The sequence below is a fragment of the Onychostoma macrolepis genome, chromosome 08, assembly GCF_012432095.1.
Source record: "Onychostoma macrolepis isolate SWU-2019 chromosome 08, ASM1243209v1, whole genome shotgun sequence".
In the NCBI taxonomy this organism is placed as follows: Eukaryota; Metazoa; Chordata; class Actinopteri; order Cypriniformes; family Cyprinidae; genus Onychostoma; species Onychostoma macrolepis.
In genome coordinates, this window is record NC_081162.1 from 14,842,032 (window position 1) to 14,869,743 (window position 27,712).

General features: G+C 37.6%; 1 protein-coding gene across 1 annotated transcript; it reads right to left on the bottom strand.

Moving 5' to 3' along the window:
- Nucleotides 1–1,402: 1,402 nt before the first annotated feature.
- Nucleotides 1,403–27,334, bottom strand: prkar2aa (protein kinase, cAMP-dependent, regulatory, type II, alpha A). Its single transcript, XM_058784202.1, has 10 exons — nucleotides 25,829–27,334; nucleotides 14,791–14,826; nucleotides 13,480–13,616; nucleotides 12,309–12,415; nucleotides 11,273–11,426; nucleotides 10,972–11,073; nucleotides 10,729–10,803; nucleotides 3,139–3,204; nucleotides 2,710–2,848; nucleotides 1,403–2,615 (listed from the first exon to the last, which is right to left on the bottom strand). The coding sequence occupies exons 1-10, from the start codon at nucleotides 26,085–26,087 to the stop codon at nucleotides 2,491–2,493; spliced, it is 1,200 nt and encodes a 399-aa protein (XP_058640185.1). The 5' UTR covers nucleotides 26,088–27,334; the 3' UTR covers nucleotides 1,403–2,490.
- Nucleotides 27,335–27,712: the final 378 nt, after the last annotated feature.

Genomic DNA, 27,712 nt, shown 5'->3' on the forward strand with positions numbered 1-27,712 from the left:
ATCAAATACATATTTAAAATAAAGAACATAATGCCACGATGGCTTGCAAAATGCTGTACATTAAATGCCATTATGTCATAGTAAACTCAGCTGAAACTGAATGATTCTTGTAACAGTCTTGATTTAAACACTTCATACTCGTGTGAGACGCTGAAAAAACAGTAAGATGTGATGTAACATTCAAAGACTTACATAAGCTAACAATTAAAAATATCACGCACACACCGAATAAAATAACAAATAAATCTTCCTCAGGCATGCTGATACATTATGGAAATAACTACATTTGTTTCAGAAGTTTTAGAAATGGTATAATTTAGCAGTGGCTTGTGCGAATTTAGCAAGCTGTGAAATTTAATATACAGTACACAGCATAAATAAGTAGGCCTACACCCCATCTGAAACAAATTCAGTAATTTCTCCTTATATAGAATACATATTAGGCTTCCTTGTAGATATAATGTTCAGGCAAGGTTGATCAAAAAACGTCAAGATTAATTAGGACAATAAGACTTCAATATAAGTCTTAAGCCAAAAGTGTTACAAAATAAAACTACATCAAAAATATCTAAAGGCATTTTTTTTTTTTTGATCAACAGATATATTGAACCAAACCATTTAATGTTACTACAAATATTACATATAGCCCATTTAATCATTCTTAATGCTGAACAAATAGGTGTTTGTGAACATAATAGCAAAAGTAATACAGAAATTCCAAATTAATTGTGAGAAGTGCATTTTGCTAAGAAAAGGACAAGAATGCCAAGCGAAGTGTCTCAGAGCTGGTAAAACATTTCAAATAAGGCAAAACACAATTTAATATTTTACCCTCAGATAATTGTGGGGAAAAGTAAATGATAATCAATAAAGGTACATTTCCTTCAACATTTTTTTCATTGATATGACAACTACAATGTGTGGCGTCAATACTGCATTTAGAGTGGACTCTTCTCAAACCTCCGGAAGAATCTCAGAATTAGTTTTAATTACCAAATGTTACCAGTGGCCAGGACAGCAAAGATTAATTTACATGACTAATCATTTTCATGTCTAGTTCACGTCTCATCTGGTGACAGGTGATGTGAACTTTAGCTATATACACAGTCTAGGAGGGAATAATAGTGATTCACAAATTATAAAGTCAAAATGGAAAAGCTTGACTTTTTACTTGAAAACAATAATTTCCCCCCAAATGCAATAAAGGATAGTGCATCCAAAAATATCCAAAATGCCTGGCCCATGACCAGTTTTGTCAGTCATTAAAATGCAATTTGTAGACTGAATTTTTAGTAGACATCTTGCATCAAATAATTAATGACCATGAAAGATGTTTCAGAACGCTACACCCCACACCCTCTCCCTAAAGAAAAACAAAATCCCCAAATAAAAGCAGACACCCTGATTTATCCAAAGTTTATTAAAAGTACAATCTGTAAATGCTGAAACTAGCCAACCCTCAATGATGATAACCAACTAACAATAGCCAACTAAAGCCCTAAAGAAAAAAAAATAACACTCCATTCAAAACACTGGTGTTTCCATTCAAAAATTACAAACACAAAACTGATTCCTGACATTTAAATGGCACTGTTCCTGTAATTACAGACCGCACCTTCCAACACACACACACACACACACACACACAAACAAACTTTCGCAACATAAGAGTCCCAGCAGGTTACCAAAATGTCTGCTTTATTTATTTTTCAGGACGACTCATTCAGAAAGACTAAAGGGAAAAATTTGCACTAGATTCGGCCTCGCATCCTTCAATTAAGGTGTGGTGTAACAGCGAGTCAACCTTCAACAAAAATAATATGTAATAATAATAATAATGATAATAATAGTAATACATTAATCAATACAACATGTGGAGTTTAAGTGAGAAAAATCAGTCACCGTGGATACCACCAAAAACTTTTATGCACCAACAGCAGGGAAAGAAAACGGGTCATATTTAAACAAGTTTATCAAAGCTTTGCATTATCATAAAATGCTCTAAAATGTTAAATTTTTGAGATTTTTTGCATTTTTTTATTGAAAGATATCAACTTTTTTTCTTGTTTAAACATAGATTCTTTTATCTTGTCTCTTTTTCTCTTTTCTTTGTTGTGACTGCAAGTGACCATGAGAAAGGATGGGTCCTTGGCTGGGAATTTTTGGTGTAAGTGAATGTGTGTTTGTGTGTGCGCGTATGTCCTCTCCAGGCTGTGGTCGGTTCAGGGACACAGCAGTTGAGCTGGTAATGTTTCTATTTCGTACTGAGCATCTGACGCAATGACATCAGGCATGTGTGTGTGTGTGTGTGTGTGTGTGTGTGATTTGAAAGAGTGAGTGTGTTGGCTGAAGAATGAGTGCACATAAAAAGGAATGTGTGCCTACAAAATGTTTTGGGAGTGTATAATCCATGTGTCGTGTTGTATAGTGTGTGTGTGTGTGTGTGTGTGTGTGTGTGTATATATGTATGTAAGGCACGGCCAGTCAGTCTCAGTCCCTCAGGTCCACACTGGATCCAAACAAAGCCACCAGCTGCTCCTCATAGTGGGCAATATTCCTCTTCATGATCTCTTTGCAGGGCCCCAGCAAACGCTCGAAGGCTTGTATGTCGATCACTAAAACACAAATATCAGTCATGTGACATTGTTCGAGCACACGGTGCACATTTCAATGCAAAAATGTAACTCGGACGGACTCAGAGAAACTTACCCAAGCATTTGATGTCACCTATAGCATAGGCTGAGGCAGCACGTGGTTTATTAGTAACGAGAGCAAGTTCTCCAAAATACTGCCCTCTACTGCAGCGAGCGATCTCCACCTCAGCGTTATCCTGTCTGTCTGCTTTTGTCTGAGAGAACATTTAAATTTGGGGCAAAATTAAAAATTGAACTTTGTGCAAAAATAATTGGATGCCAAACATATAGTCCCATCCTAAACATAAACAAAACTCTATTTGTGATTCACAGGTTTTTGAAGAGAAACAGTCCATTTATGGCTGTATCTACATTTTAATCTGGGACTGAAAGCATTTAATTTAATAAAAAATTTAAATCTGAAAAGGAACATCTGAACTTTTTTCAGCACATTAAAGGAGTTTAAAAGGTTTAATTTAACACAATGCAAGAGAAAGGAACTCACTTTGCTCTTCATCATAATCTTCACCTCTCCAGACTCCACAATGTAGAAGCAATCAGCCTTATCGCCCTGGTAATAGAGCAGCCCATGATAGTAATGATTAATGATACAATAGCATCAGTCAGAGTCCTGATCTTCAGTTCTGCTCTATTATTATAGTGCTATAATTGCACCTGCTGTGTGTCTGTTGGTTCTTCCAGACACGCTGTAGCTGCTCATGTGTGTGAGAGTTAACCCCTTAACTGTCACCCCCCATTTTTGAACATATACATGAAAGTGCACTATCCAAACTTAAACTCTTATAATTCATGGATGCTTTGGAATACAGACATAAGGTTGGACTCTTTTTTAAGAAGACAATCAGCAGATTACTGCAAAAGTGGAATTATTTTAAAATATGTAAGTAACAAAAAGTTATAGAAATTTAAATTTACTGTAAAGAAAATACAAAATATTATTATTTTTTTTATATAAAATAAATATTTTACATAACAGGTTTTACCCTAAAATTGGCATAAAATTAAAGCCTTATGTCTCAATAAGTTATGTTCCAAATTTGAAGTTGATATGAGAAAAATTGAGGTTCCTGTGAGATTTTATTTAGGGCGTCATACCACAAACAGCCACCGGGTGCCATTCAACTCCATTTAATTTTTTTTGATGCATTTTTATGTCACAAATGTCTAAATGTCTCTGTCAATATTACTCCGATCACAAAAAGACCACCAAATATGGAATCCTGAGAGTCAGACCTTTCCGACAATATATATTTTGTCAAGATTATAAAAAGTTTTGATTCTAAAAGACTGTAATACATTGTGTAATATGACACTTGACACTACCCACTAAGGGGGAGGAGACCGCCAAAAGATTTTAAAGTACAATTTCCATGGTAACGCAATGTCCGATTTCAAAATGGTTTTCACAGGATGAATTTTGAGGTTAAGCTTTCAAATGATATATAATTTATGATGATTACTCAAATATTTCACAGGGAAAAAAGACAACGAAAAAAAGAGCGCCAAGCGTCCCACAGGTGGGACGGTGACAGAGGATAGCAAGATTCTCAATGGCACCATCCACTGACTCAAACTAAATGCGTCTTATATGTGACCCTGGACCACAAAACCAGTCTTAAGTCGCTGGGGTATAATTGTAGCAATAGCCAAAAATACACTGTATGGGTCAAAATTATAGATTTTTCTTTTATGCCAAAAATCATTAGTATATTAAGTAAAGATCATATTCCATGAAGATATTTTGTAAATTTACTACTGTAAATATATCAAAACATCGTTTTTGATTAGTAATATGCATTGCTAAGAACTCATTTGGACAACTTTAAAAGGCGATTTTCTCAATATTTTGTTTTTTTTTGCACCGTTAGATTCCAGATTTTCAAATAGTAGTATCTCGGCCAAATACTGTCCGATCCTAACAAACAATACATCAATAGAAAGCTTAGTTATTCAGCTTTCAGACGATGTATAAATCTCAATTTCGAAAAATTGACACTTAAGACTAGTTTTGTGGTCCAGGGTTACATATGCATAGAGGTAAATGCACAGTGGCACTAGATAATACAATGCACAGTATATGCCACTCTTGAAAATAAAATTTCTGGTGATTTTTAGTAGATGTATGAAATCATTTTTATTTTGTTTTATTTTGTATATTATATGTATGTATGTATGTATGTATGTATGTATGTATGTATGTATATATATATATATGTATATATATATATATATATAGTGAAAAGTTCATTTGCAAAACCTAGAACTATTTTTATTTTCAAAAATCACGTTTTTTTTATTGTTAATTTCAAGTAATATCAATCAAACTGCAGTTGGGTTGTTTTGATTAAGTTATAATAACTTAAATACAGGTAATTTACAAAATTAAAGTTCACAGTTTTTTTTTTTTTTAACATATTAAAACTTTGTATCTTTGTAATCTCCTCAGATGACAATGTAGATGCCTGACAAACGTTGTTGTTGTGATCATAAACTGTATGGTTGCGATTATGCACAATACACGGAGCTTTTCCCTCACCATTGTAACGCTCTGCTTTTGCAAGGCTCTGTGAAAAAGTTTCAGCTTTTATTTTCCTTTACGCCCTGAAGAAGATATCACTGGTTCATCAAGTTCGTCAAAATGATCCATCTTCGATCACTTTTAGTCAGCTTTGACGAAACTAGTGATGGGTCGTTCTTTTTGAACGAATCTTTAATGTGACTCGGGAAGAACGAGTCGTCTCGGAGAGTGATTCGTTCAGTCGCGCATGTGCAACATCCTATAGGTTCTGCACTGAATTAGTTCACCTGTTTCGAGTCTTCAGGTTTGAGTCGTTCGTTCGTCACGTGACAGCCTCATAAGCTAAACCTATTTAGTCTGAGGAAAAAAGACTTAATAATAATAATAATAATAATAACCAACTCTTTAGTTTATTACCTTTGTTACCACATTCAGTGTTATGGAAAAGAACCATCATGAATTCACATTTATAAACTGTAATTAAAAAGCTACAATTTGTGACCAGAAACGCATCACGTAACTGTAAGAGTAAATAATAATAATAATAATAATAATAATAATAATAACAATAACAATAACAACAACAACAACAACTATGCACCCGTTTGTAAGGAAGCTTGTAAATTAACTAATTGATCTGTCCAATGCTGCACATCACGTGACGAAAGAATGAACGACTCGAAAGACTCGAGACAAACTAATCAATTCTCTTTCCGGTTCTTACTGCATAGCTTTAGCTTATGAGGCTGTCACGTGATGAACGAACGACTCAAACCCAAAGACTTGTCAGATAAGAGGTGAGGTGAGCTAATCATAGACTAAAGACCCAGGTAAACAATGAATTAATCTTTTCTGTTTCTTATAGCATTAGTTTTGTATTGTTTGTAGTGTGATCAACGTTTGCATAAGTAGTAGATGTGTTAGGGAAGTAGCACATAACATTTTAATTATATTTTGCTAAAATGAACGAAATGACTCGAAAAAAAGATTCGTTCATTTTGCTGAACGAGACTCAAAGGTCCGAGTCAGTAAAATGATCCGAACTTCCCATCACTAGACGAAACTCCTCTCAGCTAGCATGTCTTTTCAGTAAAACGTGAACTTGCGATGCCTTGAAAGTGGAAAATACCGGGTTTTTTGACAAAACGTATTTAGGGTTCAGATCGAGCTATATGTGGAGAATTATTCAATATATATTTTTTTTTAAGTGGCGTTTATCGGATTTTGCATATAAACTCTTCATATACACAAATTTATTTATACATACACTAGAGGTCGACCGATAGTGGATTTTACCGATACCGATAACTAGGTTGGACCACACTGGCTGATACCGATTAATCAACCGATAGTTTTCAAAATGGATACTGAAAGAGAGCTAGTGCTTTACTATTTAAAAAAAAAAAAAAAAAAAAACAGCAACAGTACTGAACCATACTTTGTAAATGAATAAAAATGTTAATATTATTTACTATATTGATCATTAAAGTTATTTCATAATTTGCTAATGTTAAAAGAAGAAACTTTAAAATGTAAAAATATAGCCTATTAGTAGCTAATAGTGAATGTTGAAATGAAAACACTCTAACAAGGAACAATACTTCTACAGTTTTCATTAATGCTACGAATGGACTTTTATTGTTAAATGTTACCATTTAATTTCAACAGTCATGCTTAAAGATGGCCATGTTTAAATATCTACACAAGGCCATAGCATTAAAATTACATACATATGGATGTTGTATGTGTACTCACACACTTTATTTGCTTCTATTTTTTAACACTTGATAATTAACTAATCAAAAAAAAATAATAATAAAAGTTGCGCATCACTGCGTCTAGGAGAACTCAGAGGTATCACACACACACACACCAGATGCTTTGCGTTCAGATCAAGTGGCGGTCTAAAACAATTTATTTAAATCACCAAACGGACATAAGTTTGCTTCAAGAATGAACAATGTGGCATAAATGAGTTTGAAGTTCGGTGTTTAAAAAAACAGAGCAAGTGGAAAGAGAGCACGCGATCTATTACAGCTCTCTACATGAAGCATACCGACTTTATTAGAGCCACAGAAAGACAAACGTTTTGCTGAAAAATGCACAATACATAATTTATAGCCTAGGGTGAAGTCATTATATACATTCACAACGATTTGGGACAAATATAATGTAATTTAATAGAAAACTATGTGAATGGCGTTCTGTTCCGCGGCAGGCTTTTCTGTCGGCTGTATTTAAATGTGCGTCTGGAGTTTCCCGCTCTGTGCAGGCCGCAGTGTCACGTGTCAAAATAAACAACACGTGCTGTCAGTGATTTCCGCCTCTAGAGGCCGCTCTCATACTGTATAATGCCAGCGGACCCTTCTCAGCCATTCCGGCAACGGTTGCAAACCGGAAAACTATCGGCATGGATTTTTGCCGATAACCGATAGTTGTGGCAATCAACTATCGGTGCCGATTAATCGGCAAAACCGATGAATCGGTCGACCTCTAATATACACATACATGTATGTATACACACACATATGTATACACTAAGGGTGTCAACGTTAACGCATGCGATTAATCAAATTTTTTTTAACTCGTTAATATTTTAACGCAGGTTAATCGTTTGATAAGGTTTGACCCCAACTTCCCGTCATCGCAGCGCAGAAGGTTATCTATCATTGTGTGATGAGGGTACAGCGAACCAGTGTTACCAGGGTAACGGCACAAGTGGGCTATTTTGAAAATACAGTCGCGGGAAAAAATTACAGAGCCGTGGGTTGGGCTACTTTTTTAATGTACCGCGGCCACTCAAAGTGTATATAGACAAATAAAAATTAAAATAGATCCTTTTACTAATGTGTATTATACTTGGAATGTATCCCTGGCAACTTAAGAACGGAGAGGCGGTTGTAACATCACAAACAACGTGAGTTTCAGCCAAAGCATACATGTCAAGGCTTTTACACAGCAGAAATAAACAATGACAACAGCCACTATAGATTTATATAAGATAATAAACACACAATTACGATAGATATGGTCTGTAAGTGATTTTCTTGAGTTGAATGTGTGCATCTGAAATGCTAATTTGTGCAGCGATATAAAAGGCTATAAATAGCATATTTTAACAACAGTAAACGACCAAATTCCACATGTGATCGCAAAAGGAAGTTATTACAAACACTCGATGGTGGTTTGAAATGAGTTTTGAGTAAAAGTGTACTATTAATCTCATAAATTGTCTTATGAAGCATTATGCTAATATTAGCTCTAATGCACCTGCAGAACAGGTCCAATTCTTCTTCATAATGCATTTTGTCATAATACTTCACGTAAGGACAGAAGAAATGTTTTGTAGTATTTATTTAGAAATACTTTTGATAATAGTTAGGTAAATGTACAGTGGGTACGGGAAGTATTCAGACCCCCTTAAATTTTTCACTCTTTGTTATATTGCAGCCATTTGCTAAAATCATTTAAGTTCATTTTTTTTCCTCAATGTACACACAGCACCCCATATTTACAGAAAAACACAGAATTGTTGACATTTTTGCAGATTTATTAAAAAAGAAAACTGAAATATAACATGGTCCTAAGTATTCAGACCCGTTGCTGTGACACTTATATATTTAACTCAGGTGCTGTCCATTTCTTCTGATCATCCTTGAGATGGTTCTACACCTTCATTTGAGTCCAGCTGTGTTTGATTATACTGATTGGACTCGATTAGGAAAGCCACACACCTTACAGCTCACAATGCATGTCAGAGCAAATGAGAATCATGAGGTCAAAGGAACTGCCTGAAGAGCTCAGAGACAGAATTGTGGCAAGGCACAGATCTGTCCAAGGTTACAAAATTGTTTTTGCTGCACTTAAGGTTCCTAAGAGCACAGTGGCCTCCATAATCCTTAAATGGAAGATGTTTGGGACGTCCAGAACCCTTCCTAGAGCTGGCCGTCCAGCCAAACTGAGCTATCGGGGGAGAAGAGCCTTGGTGAGAAAGGTAAAGAAGAACCCAAAGATCACTGTGGCTGAGCTCCAGAGATGCAGTCGGTTGATGGGAGAAAGTTGTAGAAAGTCAACCATCACTGCAGCCCTCCACCAGTCGGGGCTTTATGGCAGAGTGGCCCCGATGGAAGCCTCTCCTCAGTGCAAGACACATGAAAGCCCGCATGGAGTTTGCTAAAAAACACCTGAATAAGATTCTCTGGTCTGATGAGACCAAGATAGAACTTTTTGGCCTTAATTCTAAGCGGTATGTGTGGAGAAAACCTGGCACTGCTCATCACCTGTCCAATACAGTCCCAACAGTGAAGCATGGTGGTGGCAGCATCATGCTGTGGGGGTGTTTTTCAGCTGCAGGGACAGGACGACTGGTTGCAATCGAGGGAAAGATGAATGCGGCCAAGTACAGGAATATCCTGGACGAAAACCTTCTCCAGAGTGCTCAGGACCTCAGACTGGGCCGAAGGTTTACCTTCCAACAAGACAATGACCCTAAGCACACAGCTAAAATAACGAAGGAGTGGCTTCACAACAACTCCGTGACTGTTCTTGAATGGCCCAGCCAGAGCCCTGACTTAAACCCAATTGAGCATCTCTGGAGAGACCTAAAAATGGCTGTCCACCAACGTTTACCATCCAACCTGACAGAACTGGAGAGGATCTGCAAGGAGGAATGGCAGAGGATCCCCAAATCCAGGTGTGAAAAACTTGTTGCATCTTTCCCAAAAAGACTCATGGCTGTATTAGATCAAAAGGGTGCTTCTACTAAATACTGAGCAAAGGGTCTGAATACTTAGGACCATGTGATATTTCAGTTTTTCTTTTTTAATAAATCTGCAAAAATGTCAACAAATTGTGTTTTTCTGTCAATATGGGGTGCTGTGTGTACATTAATGAGGGAAAAAAAATGAACTTAAATGATTTTTAGCAAATGGCTACAATATAACAAAGAGTGAAAAATTTAAGGGGGTCTGAATACTTTCCGTACCCACTGTATACTGGGATTGAAGCGATGAGGCTTGGTAAACCTTTTATTGCCAGTATAAAGGCTGATAATGGCTGAATAAAAACAAAAGAATGTGTGTGTGTGTGTGTGTGTGTGTGTGTATGTATGTATGTGTGTGTATATATATGTATGTATATGTATATGTATATGTATATATATATATATATATATATATATATATATATATATATATATATTCATTCACATTTTCTCTTGAATGATTCAGATATTTGCTATGTCCATATATAGCTTTACGTGAGAGTACTGTATGAAATTCAAATTAGTTATTAATTGTTAATTTTGACACAGGTGTTCTAGCAGAATAACAAAAGATTGAGGTTATCACAATAACCTGGAAAATGTTCCGTTAACATTTGACAACCAGATAGTGTCACAATACTTTGTCATAATACTTTAGCATTCCTATTATTTTACCTTTGAAACCTACCTTTTGTTTGAAATGTGTAGTCTTTAAAATAAATAACACTATATTGATGTCCAATGACATTCATATACTTTCAAGAACTACTTTTTAGGGCAACAGTAAAGTTCACCTGCATAATGATCCGCTCTCCATCATGAAATAATTTTACACCCAGCACATCAACAATCTTCATCCTCTCAGAAATCTATGAGATAGAAAGATGGGTAAGCATTTGATCATTTCGTTAGTGGTCTAACATGCATCTCTTCAGGTCTCATCATCCTAAGGTTTTTCTGCAGTGTTACCTGACACTCTTTACAGAACCAGTAAAATCATGTCTGGCAATAGAATAAATGTACAATCATTTTCTCACCTCCAGTGATTTGAGTAGTGGGACAGACTCGATAAAGCATTCATACATCCTTCTCTTCTTCGCATTATTCTTCACTACGAGTCTTCGGAACGTTGCCCGATCCTGAAGCACACATACTGAAATTATTCTTGTGACACACTTTCAGTCTTCATATTTGTTGCATGTACAATAAAATTGCTGCTTTGTAAAAGTGAAGCTGCAGTCATTCAGTGTTTCAACCACATGTCCACAAGGTGGAGCTGTTACAGAACACTACGTCAACAGGGTTTGTTGTCAGCTCACTTGCTCTCTCAACACTCACCAGTCCCCAGAGGGCTCCCTCCTCTTTAGCAATGATGGTTGCAGCACGTGGAGTGTTGTACATGAGGGCCAGTTCTCCAAAACTGCCCCTATTATCATACTGGCCCACACAGCAGCCCACACCATCCTTCTGTACCACAATATCATACACACCCCTGCAAATACACAAACATATATTCAGTTACAGTTGTGGTAGTGATTATGTAGTTACCACACTTCATTCGGATATCCTGACCTATAGGTTTTGATCATCAATATGAGGAATGTTATGGTTTGTGAAAAACAATGAATAGGAATTCACATAAATTGCTTCCTGAAACCTCTCAGTTCCTTTATTGAATCCAAATTGAGTCACATCATGATTACGGCTGCTATAATCAATAAAATCACTAATGCAAATTGAATGGCAATATCAAATAACTGTGTCTGTGCACAATAAACATTCACCACTTTACAGTAGTGAAAAAGGCCCACTTCAAAGAAGGTTGAAACCATATATAGTTTTGCTCGGCCAGGGTGCCAGGTGAAGTGCAGCTCCATGTGGTTAAGAGGTGCTTTTCATCTGGACAGAGGATATTATATTACTGATATAATGTAAGATTAGCATAATACTATTGTTAAATTCAAATCGGCAGGTGTTATAAATTCAAAATAACGTAAATGTTGCCAATTTGAAAAACAAACTCTCCTAACAGCAAGCCACTAAACAGTAATAGTTACTGTAGCTTTTAATTTAAACATTTAAACAAACAATTACAAGTGCTTACAGTATGTAGTGCAAGTAAAAATATTTTTATAAAGAAACCGTAACAAAATATCCAGTAGCAGTAAATTAATTTATTGTTAGAAAGAGGGCATTGGGAAAAACGTATATACTTTCTTACATAAAATGCGGGATTTTCAAACAACTGAGAGATGAATCAGTTTTCAAAATAATCAAAAGATGTATGCAAAATTGTTAAACTATCATAAACCAGCTCTTCTGTACAAGAGTATCACAGACACACACTGGCAGAATAGTTTATAAAAATACATACCTCTCGATTACATAAAAGTTATCTCCATCATCTCCCTGATCAATGACGTGATCTTGTGGCTGCAGAAGAACCTCAAACATGGCGTCCAGCACCTGTGAAAACTGCTCCTATACCAGAAAGAGACAAAGAGTCTGATGAAGGAAATGCATTTCTGGATCATACAGTACATCCACTGTAGGGATACACAAAACTACTGGACATATTTTTAAAAGCAGGCATGTTTCTTAGGGTTCACATGACTGCTAGATAGAGTGCAGCAGAATGGAACAGAGTGGTTTCAACACTCTTTTAATCTTGACACGCCATCTTAAAAACTCAATGCTCATGGTGCAAGATGCTGAATGAAGAGGAAAATAACAGCATTGATGTTCATATGCATGTGAACATAGACTAACATTTAATAAAGTGCAGAATGAATGTGAGAAAGTCCTTTGACAGACAGAAAAAAAATATTTATATTGATATTTATAGCTGAAGATTATGAATTTATTTAATTAATTACAGAAGTTTTTAAGGGGAAGAATTTAAAAATTAACATGTTTGAATCTTCTCTCTGGTAAGTTGCATCTTTAATTCTCTCCATTGAAAGAATCACAGCTAAAAACATTATATAAATATAAAACGTAAGCCTAGTCAACATCACTAATTGATCTGTTTTTTTGCTGGGTGACAAGCCAACCAGGATATAACTTATAATTATTATATATAAATATTGTTATCATAGCATCATTAATTTCATAACATTATCATAATATTACATAACATACAATAACTTTCTTATCTGCAAGTGTTACAAATTCAAAGTAATGCAAATATTCCCATTTTGGAAACCCGATTACACACTCTGGTTAACCTTCAAATACTTCATAGAACATTTATATCCACTGACCAGAGCACAACTTAGGCTACATGACATCAGCAGAAAGTATACAATGCAAATCAGTTCAAGTAACAATACGTTAAATAAACAATATGTTCCTCTACATAATGATGTAACATGATGTAACATGATGAATTGACAGTGGCAGTTTAAGTAAGGCACGTGTGATCAGTCACACATGCTAACCAAACCTGACTGACTGGCCTGCACAGAGTCCAGGAGTGATACAACCTGGATGGCGTCTGTTTACAGTTTTATAGCCCTCATATCTGTGTGTGTGAGTGTGCGTACCTGATCAAGAGCCTTGAACAGCAGAATGTCCTTGCAGGCCTCTTGTAATCTACAACGCTGCTCATCTGTTTTTGGATGGACAACTCTCGGCTCAGAGTCTTCCTCATCATCATCAGGGTTAAAGGCCTCCGCACACACTATAAAAATAAATGACTATTTACTTGACAAAAGTCATAAACAAAGCCACATGCAAGTGAGAAACTCTTGATGTGGGTTTCAAATGTTTTAAAGGCAGAGACTCCAAAATATGACTGTACCCATTTATATTGTTCAAGGAACATAGAAAGCATGGTGTAATAAAATATTTTGTTGCATTTTGTATCTGATTTTTTTAAAAACTGGCTTTTTGTAATAAATAAAACAACTTAAAAAGAAAATAATGGCAAGCCTTCATACTTCACAGTGAAGGAGAAAAAAAATTGATTAATTTTATTTTATTTGATACACATACGTACAATGGTATGGGGTCAGTAATACTGTTATACAGCAAGGAGGCATTACATTGATTAAAAGTGACAGTAAAGGCACTTAGTGTTACAAAAGCTTACTTTTTTAAATAAATGCTGTTCTTTTGAACTTACTATTCATCAAGAATACTGAAATACAATGTATAACAGTTTTTACAAAAATATTAAGCAGCGCAACTGTTTTTCACATTGATAATAATAATAGTAAATGTTTCTCAAGCACCAAATCAGCATATTAGAATGATTTCTGAAGGATCATGGGACACTGAAGACTGGAGTAATGGCTGCTGAAAATTCAACTTTTGCATCACAGAAATAATTTACATTTTATAATCTGATCAAACAAATGCAGCCTTGGTGAGCATAAGAGACATCTTTCAAAAAATTCTTAACGACCCCAAACTTTTAATGGTAGTGTATGTACTTTGCAGAAAAGGAGAAACAACTTTAATTTGTTCAAAACAAATAAATTGATATTTTAACTAAAAACTACAGGCAGGATGTTCACTTATGGAAAAAAAAAAAAAAGGAAGAAGAAGAAGAAAAAAAAAAAAGTATTCTTCTCACTGCGTCAAACATGTCTTTACAGGTAGCATATGTAGATTCCTTCATTTGATGACGTGGGACTCTAGAAATCCCACATTAAAGGAATGTGCATGTTGAAAGAGGGGATTTTTTTTTACTGGAACACAGTTGAAAGGGGCAGAATGACTGGGCATACCAGCAACGTAATTACTATAAAACAAACACGAGGGGAAATGACGGAAAGGCAGAGCACTTATCTGACACACACACACACACTTTAAACCACATGATTAGTGCAATGACGTCAAACAGAACTCACCCGACACTCTCCGGTTAAATCGGCTGGGGGGAGGAGCTGCGGAGAGAGAGAAAGACAGAAAGAGAGTTAATGACTGTTCAAATTCTGAGAGCCGCAGACTCACAGACAACGTTAACGATCAAATTCAGTCTCCAAATCTCACATGTGCCCTTCAGTAACTGTGTGGGCGTGTTAAATATTCGGTAAGGTCAGTCAAAGGCCTGTCCTACAGGCTGTACCAGTTTCAGGAGATTGCAATTATGTGTGTACGATCACAGCTGAGTGCACTAGCACGACTCTCAGGAGCCCTGCAGGTCTGCACACACTCCTCCTCCTCCTTTCTCATGGCACTGTTACAATCCATCAGTCCATTAACTCTTGGTGTAAAACTAGCAATAATCTTTCTCTCACATACATACTCTCTTTTTCGTATCTTAAGAAGTTCTGCTCGTAAACCAATAAACACAGGTTTTCAAATGTTTGAACGCATTCTTACAATAATTAACCTGCAACACAATACACATTATGTAATGCATGGCATGCACGCTCATGTTAAATACCATCGAATTGTGTGTATTTCACACATAAGCTTTCAGATTTGCACCTCTTTGCAAATTACTTAACACTGTGTGTGTGCATGTTGCCCAGACAAGGCGGCTTAGTACATGGTTGTGTTGTGAGAGCACTCAAAGAAATGAGTGCGTGCATGAGCGCGTGAAGTATCAGGAGATGGGGTGCTTCAACCTCACGTGTAGGGGATATCAAGTGGCCAAAGTTTCCATGACAACAAAATACAAGGAAGACCTCCTCATCGCTCTAACAACTATCCCCCCAAATACACACCCACTCACTCTCTCTTGGCAACCAGAGAGAGAGAGGAAGAAAAGGAAAAGAAAAATGGGTGAGAGCAATATTTCTAAGAATACACAGTCAATTCATTTTGAATCATTAAAGGGGTAGTTCACATGGAAACCAAAGTTCTGTCATCATTTACTCGCCCTTGTGTCAGTTTGAGCCCGTATTATGTTGTTGTTTTTTTTCACATACACACACAAAAGGGACAAAAAAAGCTGAATCAGAATATCATAGAAGGCCACATAACTTGTCTAAGTCTCCTGAAATCATATGATAGCCATGTGTGGGGAACAGACATGTAATTGAAGACGTTATTTACTGAAAATCTTTCTCATATTTTGTTTGCAGTTACATTTTTTAAACTTGCCACATTTTCAAGCTCACAAATATAGAGTACATATGGCTTCAAAAGGGAACGATACTTGCATCTACTTTTGTTTTTGACAACAATGGCTTAGCAATTGTTAAATGTTCTGTTCTGTAAATTATATTCTTTTGAACTTTCTATTCAAAGAATCCTTAAATGATTTCCAATGTGCACAACTGATTTCAACATTAATAAGAATGTTCCTTGAGCACCAGATCAACATATTAAGGCTAGAATACACTACAACACTTTTAAAATCTGAACAGATTTAAAAATGCTAGGCATCATACACTTTGCAAATACTCACAGAGAATAACTCGCCTTCGCCACTACCAGACTTTAAAGGCCTCTACGATCACAACTAACTCACAACGAAGTACAGCTTCATTACTTATTACATAAATTACATTGTAAAATGTATTAAAAAAAATTTTTTTTAATTGTAATATTTCATGATTCACTTTTTTACTGTATTTTTGACCAAATGTTTGGTGAGCATAAGAGACTTTAAAAACATTAAAATTAATGTTTTCAATCATTTAAAAAAAAAAATGCAAAACCATTTTAGCATGTAATTTGCCATAAAGAGTAACCCAGCTAACACATAACATCAATATTCATGCTTTAATGGTTAATAATTTAGGCTGACTATGATTTTCTTGTCCGTATATAAGGTTTAAGTTGCTCCTTCAATGTAAGTCAATGGGACTTTTTGCCCATGTTCAGTCTTTGTCAACATTTACGCCCAAAGTACAAGCATGCCAGGGTTTAATAGTTTAACTTTAAGAGTTTGTTCAAATCACTTTTAAGTATGAGCAACAGTAACTACAAACACCACTGCAAAGAATGTTGCAAAGAATTGCAAAACTTAAGTGTTGTTCTGTCTGTCTTATCTCTCTCCATGTCTTTCTAGATATCCCCATGCACCCAAAGCCTTATCATTCTCTCTCACTGCTGGCAAATATTAGCCAGAGGAAGAGAGAGAGACTAGTAATTTTAAAACTAAATATAATATGTGTGTGTGTGATCTCTGTGATGGTTGAAGGCTAAAATCACTCATCATGTGAGAGTCAGCATCTATACTACAAACACTCATGTGCTTTCTCTCACACAACATGCACAAACAACCATACTAAAACGTTAATAGCCACACACATATACTAATATGCATACAGGTACCAAAACAACATGGCCAAAACAAAAAGCAATTTAATAATATAAAACAAGATGTACAATCTGCTGAAAAGATTAGGTTTTTTTTAATGATTTTTGAAAAGTAGTCTCTAATACTCACCAAGGCTGCATTTATTTGATCAAAAATACAGTTTTACAACTTTTTTTATTTGAATATATTTTAAAATGTGATTTATGGTAAAAAGCTGAATTTTAAGCAATTTACAGTAAAGTCCAGTCCTCAGTGTCACGTGATCTCTGTGAAATCATTCTAAAATGCTGATTTGGCATTCTGTATTATCATCAATGTTGAAAACAGTTTGCTTAATATTTTTGTGGAAACCATGCTACATTTTTTTTAATGATTTTTTGATTAATCATATGTAACATCATTAATGTATTCAGTGTCAGTGTTCAATTATCGATTTTCATGCTTCCTTGACTAATAGAAGTATTAATTTCATGAATATAAAAATAAATTATTAACAATAACATTAATATTTACTTCATTGTATTGCAAATATTTCACACAATACTTACAAAAAATTCAGCACAAAATATTTGAAAACTACGTGGGTTAAAAAGTTGGTACATTTCAGAGCCCACAAAATTTGGGCACACTTAACAATCAATACTACAATCTCAAATTAATTGTTCTAACTCATACACATTTGCAAAATCACAAAACATACTACACTATGTAACATTACCATACCAATTCAAGCACCCCAGTTTATAACTCAACAAAACACCTTGTTTGAGGCAGTGTGTTTTCATGAATATTTCTTGCTCGTCAGGGGTTTGAGGAGGTTTGGATAACAAAATCCCAATATGCTACAGAGCTGACTGTATTTTCTCTCTCTCCCCCCTTCCTGCTGTAAGCAATCAATCTTGATGTCTCCATATCCCTCTTTTCCCTGTACTCTCTAAAAACTTTGTCTATCTTTCTGCAGTGCTCCATTTCTCCCTCTCTCTCCCTTTAGCCCTTATAAGGCAGTGGGGATATTGTGGATCTGTGTAGCTCTGTGCCTGTGGACTTAACCCCTTACTGGCAGCCAGAGTGTTACTTAGAGTGAGAGAGCATGAATGACATCTACAATACAGGGATCAACAGAGATAGTTATTTACTCAAATATACCAATTTCTTTCACTTTCTATAAACTTTACAAATGCATATGTGAGCATTCAGTGCTGCAAATTAATCTGCAAAAGTGTGTTTGTGTGTGCATGATATGAACATTAGAGGCAAGGTCAGCACTGGCTCTGATTAGACAAGGCCATCCATCTGCTTAATCTGCACCCTGACTGGACAAGGTCACTGTCTGTTCTTTCAACTCAACTCAACTCCGATTGGCTGATACGGCATTATGTGGTGGTAGCTGAAGGTCAAAGCACGTCCAATCAAAGTGTACACTTCGCAATTGGGAGTCCTCCGGTTGGTTAAACTCCTGTCCCAATGACCTTCTCTCCTTGAGCCACCAACTTGTGTGTTTGTGTGTGGTGTTGTCTATTAAAGTCATGCAAAAACAGGGGATCAGAACAATGCTTCCCTCTCTGCTGAGTGGGAAAAAGAGAGGACATTAAAGATTAGATTTAATTAGAGACTAAAATAGTGTAAGCAACAATGACAATAATGTGCAGGGTTTCCACATTCTGCTTAACCTTTGGCCTTACCCATGATGCCTTGAGAAGGAACAGCTCTGGTGCACTGCTCTAAGGACGGGTGGATTATGCCATAAGTGTAAGTCTGAACTCTTAAAGCAATATAATTCCATCTTAACTTATTTTCTACCAGTGACGCACTCAAAATGCAGAAATAATGTAATAGCCTAAAGTCTATGACCGGCTACTGAGATAATAGCACTTCATAAGCTCTTACAACCACACTATAGAACGCTGCCTCTGAAATCAATGACCAGGGTGGGAAGAACAAACAGGGCCAGGGTAGTCGGTCACCCTCTTGCTGATAGATGTATAAAGAGGAAGTGCTAAAGTCCAGATTGTTATCGAAACCTCAAACATAAAGAATAACACATAGGCACACCCAGGTATACGAAACACACAAACAATACACACAGAGACAAAAAAAAAAAAAAGGTACTTAAGCACTAATTCCTAATATGTGACAGGTCGTGTAATAAAGACAAAAACAGGTATTATTCCATTTTTTCTTTCTGTAATCTAAATAAAGATTAAGACTGAGTGTGAAAAACGTACAAGAGTATAAATGCTCTTAATATTATTTTTCACATTTTTATAGTGAAAACAGTGAACAGCAAAAAGTACAGTGAATCAAAACAAGACCAACCAGTTAAGTACTTGCATACTCATGACTTAACTGGTTGGTCTGGTTTTGATTCACTGGATAATATAATTTTAGTTGCACTATATATTTCTTTAGGTATATAAATTTGTATATGTGTGTATGTGTCATGCACCGAAATATATAGGGCTGGTCCAAATACCATTTTTTGAGCTTCGAAGCTTCGGTAGTAATCAACACCAAATATTCGAAGCTTCGGAGGGAGGGGGCTGAACATATTCTTCTCTCTAATAAAAGGCAGGAATCTCTGTGTGTCTGTCTGTTTGCATTTTTATTATGTTGAGAACCGTCCATCCAGTCGACTTCACGCACGGCGGGTGAGAACAGACATTGCACTAGTGATACAAAACACAGGTCTGTTAAGAGCAATACTTTTAATAAGGTAGCCTAACATTTTTCTAACAAACAAATCACTCCCAAATCAGAAATTAGTAGCACAGTAATTACTAACACCGTAAAGGGTAGGCTATTTAAATAAAAGAACGAAAATTAAATGAACGAAAAGTAAATGAATGAAGTTCAACAAACTGTAATAAAGAACACGGTAGCATACTTTAAATATATAAAAAATAACTCAATTTAAAGTCTTTAAGGTCTTCTGCATTTTTGCCCTTCACTTAAAGATGAACTGAATCATGACGTTCATGACTTTCACTCATGGGCGATTCATATTCAAGCGTGAATGAGACCCGTTTTGCAGGGGATGCCAGGTGTTCGAGAAAGAAAAAAAAAAAAAGAAAGAAAAAAAAGAATATTAGAATCTCAAAATTGAAAATCGAATGCCAACCCACTGATGAGTTTTTGAATAATCTAATATTCTGGTCCAGCCCTAGAAATTTAGTGCAATAATTCTTAATGTCACTTTAATGGTAGCCATTTTAACACAAATTATTTACAACCCTCTACATTGCGAGTAAATCACTCGCATATGCGACTAAATCTTCACTCTGTGCGACTAAATGATGTGTAATATTAGCCATTGGCTAATAAATTCTCAGATTTTGCTTGCCAGTGGGAGGCTCAGTATAAGTTTAGCAGATATATTTTCACTCGCTGAACACACTGACTGAGCGCTTCAGAGTTTCACTCTCCATCAAGCGATCTGTGATATTTTTCATCTCAATGGATGTGCAGCGCACCTGTGTTTGTGTATTTGGCGTGCCGTAAACTCTAGCATAAAGGCGGCCCGCCATCGCACATGCAAAGAAAGACAGAGCGAGAGAGTCTTACATAGCATGCAGAATTGAAGCACTACATGTAAACAATATTCTTTGTTGTATTTTCCTGTCAAAATAACAGAGTTCCTTTGGAATTCTAAAGCTTTTAAGAACTGCCGGATTCTCTGGTAGTGGGCGGAACTAATGTGCCAATGACAATCTCATTGCCTGGCGCTCACCTATTATCGTCTCTGTTTTGATTTCAGCAAATCAGTTCGAGCGAATGCACACAACCTGCTTAATATTCATGAACCCAGAAGCTCATTAATCCTTGGGGCGTTTTATATTGTTCTTAGTAGAAGTCGTATAATAATAATAATAATTATTATTATTATTATTACTATTATTACCTTATCAGTATTATTGTTAGTTTTTTTCAGATTTATTTACAGGAACACTGAATGACCAAAAAAGCACCACCACCACTAGCCCTAAGGTCAGTTAAAATGACTAATATGCATTCATACGTGGTTAACAAATTTTAATTCTAATTACTAAAGTTCTATTACAATACTTGATTATCATATTATAATGTTTGACTGACTGATGTTAAGAGTGTACTTTCAGATATTTAAAAGGCTGTGCATATATCTATATATCTTTTTATGTGACAACACGGAAGAAATGACACTGTTTAGATAGCTTGTATAACAGTGTAAATTTGCTGTCCCCTCAAAATAACTCCACACACAGTCATTAATGTCTAAACCACTGGCCACAAAAGTGAGTACACCCCTAAGTGAAAATGTCTAAATTGGGCCAAAAGTGTCAATATTTTGTGTGGCCACCATTATTTTCCAGCACTGCCTTAACCCTCTTGGGCATGGAGTTCACCAGAGCTTCACAGGTTGCTACTGGAGTCCTCTTTCACTCCTCCATGACGACATCACGGAGCTGGTGGATGTTAGAGACCTTGCACTCCTCCACCTTCCATTTGAGGATGCCCCACAAATGCTCAATAGGGTTTAGTCCATCACCTTTACACTCAGCTTCTTTAGCAAGGCAGTGGTCGTCTTGGAGGTGTGCTTGGGGTCGTTATCATGTTGGAATACTGCCCTGCGGCCCAGTTTCCGAAGGGAGGAGATCATGCTCTGCTTCAGTATGTCACAATACATGTTGGCATTCATAGTTCCCTCAATGAACTGTAGCTCCCCAGTGCCGGCAGCACTCATGCAGCCCCAGACCATGACACTCCCACCACCATGCTTGACTGTAGGCAAGACACACTTGTCTTTGTACTCCTCGCCTGGTTGCCGCCACACACGCTTGACACCATCTGACCCAAATAAATTTATCTTTGTTTCATCAGACCACAGGACATGGTTCCAGTAATCCATGTCCTTAGTCTGCTTGTCTTCAGCAAACTGTTTGCAGGCTTTTTTGTGCATCATCTTTAGAAGAGGCTTCCTTCTGGAACGACAGCCATGCAGACCAATTTGATGCAGTGTGCGGCGTATGGTCTGAGCACTGACAGGCTGACCCCCCACCCCTTCAACCTCTGCAGCAATGCTGGCAGCACTCATACGTCTATTTCCCAAACACAACCTCTGGATATGACGCTGAGCACGTGCACTCAACTTCTTTGGTCGACCATGGTGAGGCCTGTTCTGAGTGGAACCTGTCCTGTTAAACCACTGTATGGTCTTGGCCACCGTGCTGCAGCTCAGTTTCAGGGTCTTGGCAATCTTCTTATAACCTACGCCATCATTATGTAGAGCAACAATTATTTTTTACAGATCCTCAGAGAGTTCTTTGCCATGAGGTGCCATGTTGAACTTCCGGTGACCAGTATGAGAAAGTGAGAGCGATAACACCAAATTTAACACACCTGCTCCCCATTCACACCTAATTGGGCCCAATTTGGACATTTTCACTTAGAGGTGTACTCACTTTTGTGGCCAGCGGTTTAGACATTAATGGCTGTGTGTGGAGTTATTTTGAGGGGACAGCAAATTTACACTGTTATACAAGCTGTACACTCACTACTTTACATTGTAGCAAAGTGTCATTTCTTCAGTGTTGTCACATGAAAAGATATAATAAAATATTTACAAAAATGTGAGGGGTGTACTCACTTCTGTGAGATACTGTAAATATACACATACATATATATATATATATATATATGCGCGTATGCATGTATGTATATATGTGTGTGTGTGTTTGTAAAATGGCACAACTTGTCTGGTGAGTAAACTAAAAAATTTACTAGCCAATGGCGATTCAATTGCCAAGGTGTCCGTAGAGGGTTGATTTAGCTGCTTTATTGTTAATTCATTCTTGACAAACCGCAAAAACACAGTTTGACTCAGTAAAGGTCAAAAAACCTTCTGAGCTATGGTTGTGACGACATGCTAACTGCTTGAAAAAATTACAGTTCCCTTTTTCAAGATTTAGTTCTGTATATTCCTGTAATGTGAAAAAGATTCACAATCACTAATGAGTTTCAGATGATGCAATAACAATATTACAACTTGTATCTTAACAAATCACAATGGCAACAGGCAACCCAGCAGTGGTGAGGAGCACAAACGGGTTCTTTGACTCACTTTTAGAGTATCTGCAGGTGGCTGTGTTGTGTGAGTAGAGACTCTGAGTCCATAAAACAGCAGACTGCTCTGTTCCACTCTATTTATCCTGCTTAAAACAAAGAGTACCCTCTCCTCCACACAGAGGACATAAAACACACAAGCTATGCACTTGCACTTTACACATTATTTATACTCCAATTCATTTCACTTTAATTTTCAATAGATATTTTCTAATAGTAACTGAATTGTATACATTTAAATTTTAATTTAAAATGTATTATTATTTTTTAGAGATATCAGACATAAACTGTCTGTAACAACTATAGGCCAATCAGAAATGTTTGCTGCTTGTCAATAATTTCATGTATTCAGGTTTGGGGTTTTGTAGAGAGGCCATGTGGTTGAAGGGTGGTGACGTTCTAATTCAGTTCCAAGTCTGGCGGAAGTTAGCAAAACATCTGAAACTACTTACAGCAATTCTTCGATCCTACTCTTCACCCAATCATGCATCTAAATTCTCAAAGAAAGCAACAATACTTGCATATGCAAGCCTGGAAGATCAACTCAAATTTATCCAAACTTCCTGCATGATACATTGCCAGGTCAATGGTGATGATGTGCAGATGTTTTCTTGACAGCATGACGCAAAGAAAGAAGGATCAAGGTGGGACGGTCCTTAATGCTTCAACCGTGCCCCAGCATGCTTTGGATAACTGAAGCTCAGCTGTGGAACAACATCGCTCACGCAGGAACTCTTTTCCTCCATTCTCTTCTGCATGCTGTTCATTCCAAGCTTATTATACTGATTGGATATGCTGACGAGCAAAATAACTGATTTACAGGAGTAGTAGGCCTAGTAGTTATTTCTTTTTATTGTTATGTCAGCATCTAAGGCTCTCATCATGGCAAAAGCGGAGTTGGAATAATACAAGAGTTACAAACACAAAATAAAACCAAACAAACACAAAAATACACAGATGAAATTATATGATATGATTAAAAAAAAATCTAAAATATTTTCTGGTAAAACCGTACTAAACAAATCCCTGAGCGAGTGTACTTCATAAAGAAGTTTTAATTTTTTTTAATTGCATTAAAACCGGGAGAGTCCAATAAATTATGTTAAATGGAAGGGGGGTCCTGCAGAATGTGCATAAAGTTGGGTCTGATTCAAATGGGCTGTATGAATACAAATTTGAAATATGAAAACATTCTCAAATATAGCACATCTGCATTCTTGGCACTGTCCCTTCATCCAGATGTTCAATGGCCAATGATGTACTAACAACAACTGTGAAAATAATCTTCTTGGGTGTTGTCAAATAACAACAACTTTCTTGGTAACTACACTTGCACTAGAAAAAGAGACACTCAGCTCAGATGCCCACCTTTTTTAATTTCTCAACTTTACGAATCCAACAGCTCCTAAGAATATGAAACTGGCTGTACACCTCAGAATCTCAGTGGATGCAGTGTTTCACTCAGCACTGTTTGCCTAATAGATGCATTTGTCTTCTTAAAATTGCATGTAAACGCTTTAGTCCACCCGAATACTCTGAACATTTGATTCTAAATTGTATCATAATACTTGGACAAAGCTGCCTGAATATAACTGTGCATGTAAATGTACTTACTGTTGCTTATTCAGACATTCTAATACTGTTTTTTACACACTAAATAGTAGTGAAGAATGCATATTAGAGTGTGAGAAGAGACTGATGTACCTGCTGGAATCTAAACCACTGAAAGTGCACATAATCTACATGATCTAAAATCAGATTTAGCACACAGATAGGCATGGACTTCCCCATTCTATTTAGCAAAAGGTTGTGAAAACAATTACAGAATTAAATATTAAAAACAATCATTGTAAACAAGCCATAATCCATTCAGTCATATGCAGGCTATGCGGCTTGATGAAATATGATTAAGCGATTTGGGAAGGTGTTATAATCCCTGTATCCATTTCCGCACCGCTTCCTAACTGTTCTCCAAAGCCCAGAATTCTCTCAATGGATAAATTCACAACTGCTGACTTAAGAAATGTCTGCCAGTGAAATCAGCTTGGTTTCCAGTAGGAAAGCGCAGCTGCTGGCTCTGCTGCACTACATGAAAGGAAAGAGGCGCTGCTTTGATGTGCGCGAGCGCACCTCTCTCCATTATGAAAAATCCCTGTTAGCATTCTCAATGGCCAGCCTGCATCCATTCATACAAGCAATTCATACAGCACGAATGGGCTAACATCGCCAGCCCGATCACACACACATCCCAATCCATCTCTATTCAAAAACGAAAGTGCATCAATATTAATGCAAATCCATTAAGCGTGCAGTCTAGCCCTTCTTAATTCTGCATGCATCGCGGGTAACTGGGGATGCCACTTGTCACTCCGTCAATCAAGCTCATGGATGAGAGCTCGAGCGAGTGCCATGGAAACAGCCTAGATGAGGCTATTCCACACGTTACCCATCACAAGAGAAACCTGACACCCTTGTTAGCCGTGCAAACACTATCCACTAAAACAAACGCAAACAGCAATATTATCTCTTTTACAGGCGGTGTTATAAAGCGCATTTAATAAAGAGGCACTCACGCTCAAAATCTGAGTCATCGTCCTCGTCATCCTCGTCGCCGTTCGACTCGGTCTGCATCGGCTCGCCATCAAACATCACTCCCTTGCCCCCGGGTTTGGCGGCGGAGGCGGCCCCGGACCCGTCCTGGCTCCTGGTGTCCCGCAGGCGGGTGAAATACTGCACGGCAAACTCCACCAGGTCCGGCGGCCTCTGGCGCAGCACCTCCACGGTGTAGCCTTGAAGCAGTTCCGTCAGACCGACTGGAATCTCAATACTCATGTCTAAACAGTAGTAGGGGGTTTGTGCAGATATCTGACCCTGTTCTAAATGGCTCTTGAACTATGGTACAAAAATATAAATCAAGTCTTTCCCGTATCAGTGCATGCAGCGGGGTTGCAGCGCAAGAAATCTCGCGAGGGACTTAGTTAATTTTGGTAGCAAAGGTCAGCTGAAACCAGCCCAACACATAAGATTCTTCGGTTTTTGTTTCCCAAGGTGGGAATTAATCAGGCCGAGTAGTAGATTATAAAAGCTGACAGCGCCGTTTCCTCCTCCTGCTCAACAGATCTCTTGGCAAGGATACTGTACTGTGCGTTGAACCAGTGACTTCAAATTAAAATCGCCCTTCTATTGTGTCGTATGGTACAAAGAAAGCTATGAATAGGAGTCAAAAAGTGCAGTTAATAAGATTAGAAGCTGATTAAACCCAGGCTGAGAGTTAGCGATGTAGCTATCCGAGTTAGCAGACGAGGCCTTGCCTTTGCGCAAAGCGTGTTTAGTTTCTATATACGACGTTTTGTTGTCTAATACCTTAATAACGGATATGCACGAGAGAATAAGCCAGTCCCGTGAAAGAATAAACTTAATATAACGTTATGTAAATTCAGAGAACTGCTGATATATTGTATGACAGCTCCGTCTGTCTATATCACCAGCGCACGGGTCCCGTCTCTCTTCTCAGTTTTTCTCCTAGGATTCCCTGTTTTGTTGGTCGTTGTAAACACAGCAGGTGTTTTAGAGGAGTGTGGGTAACGGGCTCTACCGGGGAGGTGGCTGTGTCGTCGCCGGGGCTCGAGAAGGAGCGAGGCCGCGCCGGGGTGAGTGTGCAGGCGGCCCGGCGCTGACAGGGACACCGGTTGAACCGGACAGGAGGGAGACAGAATAGGCCTTCTGGTCTTCGGAAACAGGGACAAGTGTCAGCTGTCACCGGAAAGCACAAAACGGCACCCACGGAGACGACGACACCGGCACTCGCGCGCCTCCAAACACGAAACTGCTACGAAAACCCTCGGTAAACTCCAACCTCTGAGAGCTGCAGATATTCGCGTCGCCTGTCGTTGTCAGAGCCGCGGTCCGGAATGGATATGTGTCTGGACGTCGAGTAAAAAAAAATTAGCCATGTATGAGCTGAAATATTCTCGTTTTTTTCCTGTGACAACAACAGACCGTTGGTGCCTCTTCACTAGGCGCGCACTCTCTCCTTCTCAGCCGCGCGAGCCGCTGAGCCTCGGGGGCGCGGTCAGAGTTCGAGAGCGAGCCAGAACGTCAAGACCTGATGGACGTCGGAATCGACCAACCGTAGAGCAGCATGAAACAATAGCCCCGCCCCTTTAAAGAGAGCGTGCGAGATTTAGGAAGTGGGTGAAGACGAGTTATCGCCGGGGCTGTAGTAGGGGGGTTCAGGGCCAAATTCTGACCTCAAGCAGAGCTGGGCGTTGAGAAATATACAGAAACACTCTCTCAAAAATACAAGTGAAGGAATAAGTATGACAAAAAACGCCCCACGATGGAGCTGTCTTCGAAACCTCCATATGAGACGTGTAGAGTCATGAATTCTATAAATGCGTTGTATATGCAGCCGTAAAACGTAAATTATTAACTTTTATGATCAAAAAGAAAAGCTC

Bases quoted from the DNA above. Each gene is read 5' to 3' on its own strand.
- prkar2aa (XM_058784202.1), bottom strand. From the start codon at position 26,087: ATGAGTATTGAGATTCCAGTCGGTCTGACGGAACTGCTTCAAGGCTAC. The intron at 12,416-13,479 runs GTACGCACACTC...TTTCTGGTATAG, and splicing joins TGTTCAAGGCTCTTGATCAG to GAGCAGTTTTCACAGGTGCT. The intron at 10,804-10,971 runs GTGAGAAAATGA...TCTATCTCATAG, and splicing joins CACTACTCAAATCACTGGAG to ATTTCTGAGAGGATGAAGAT.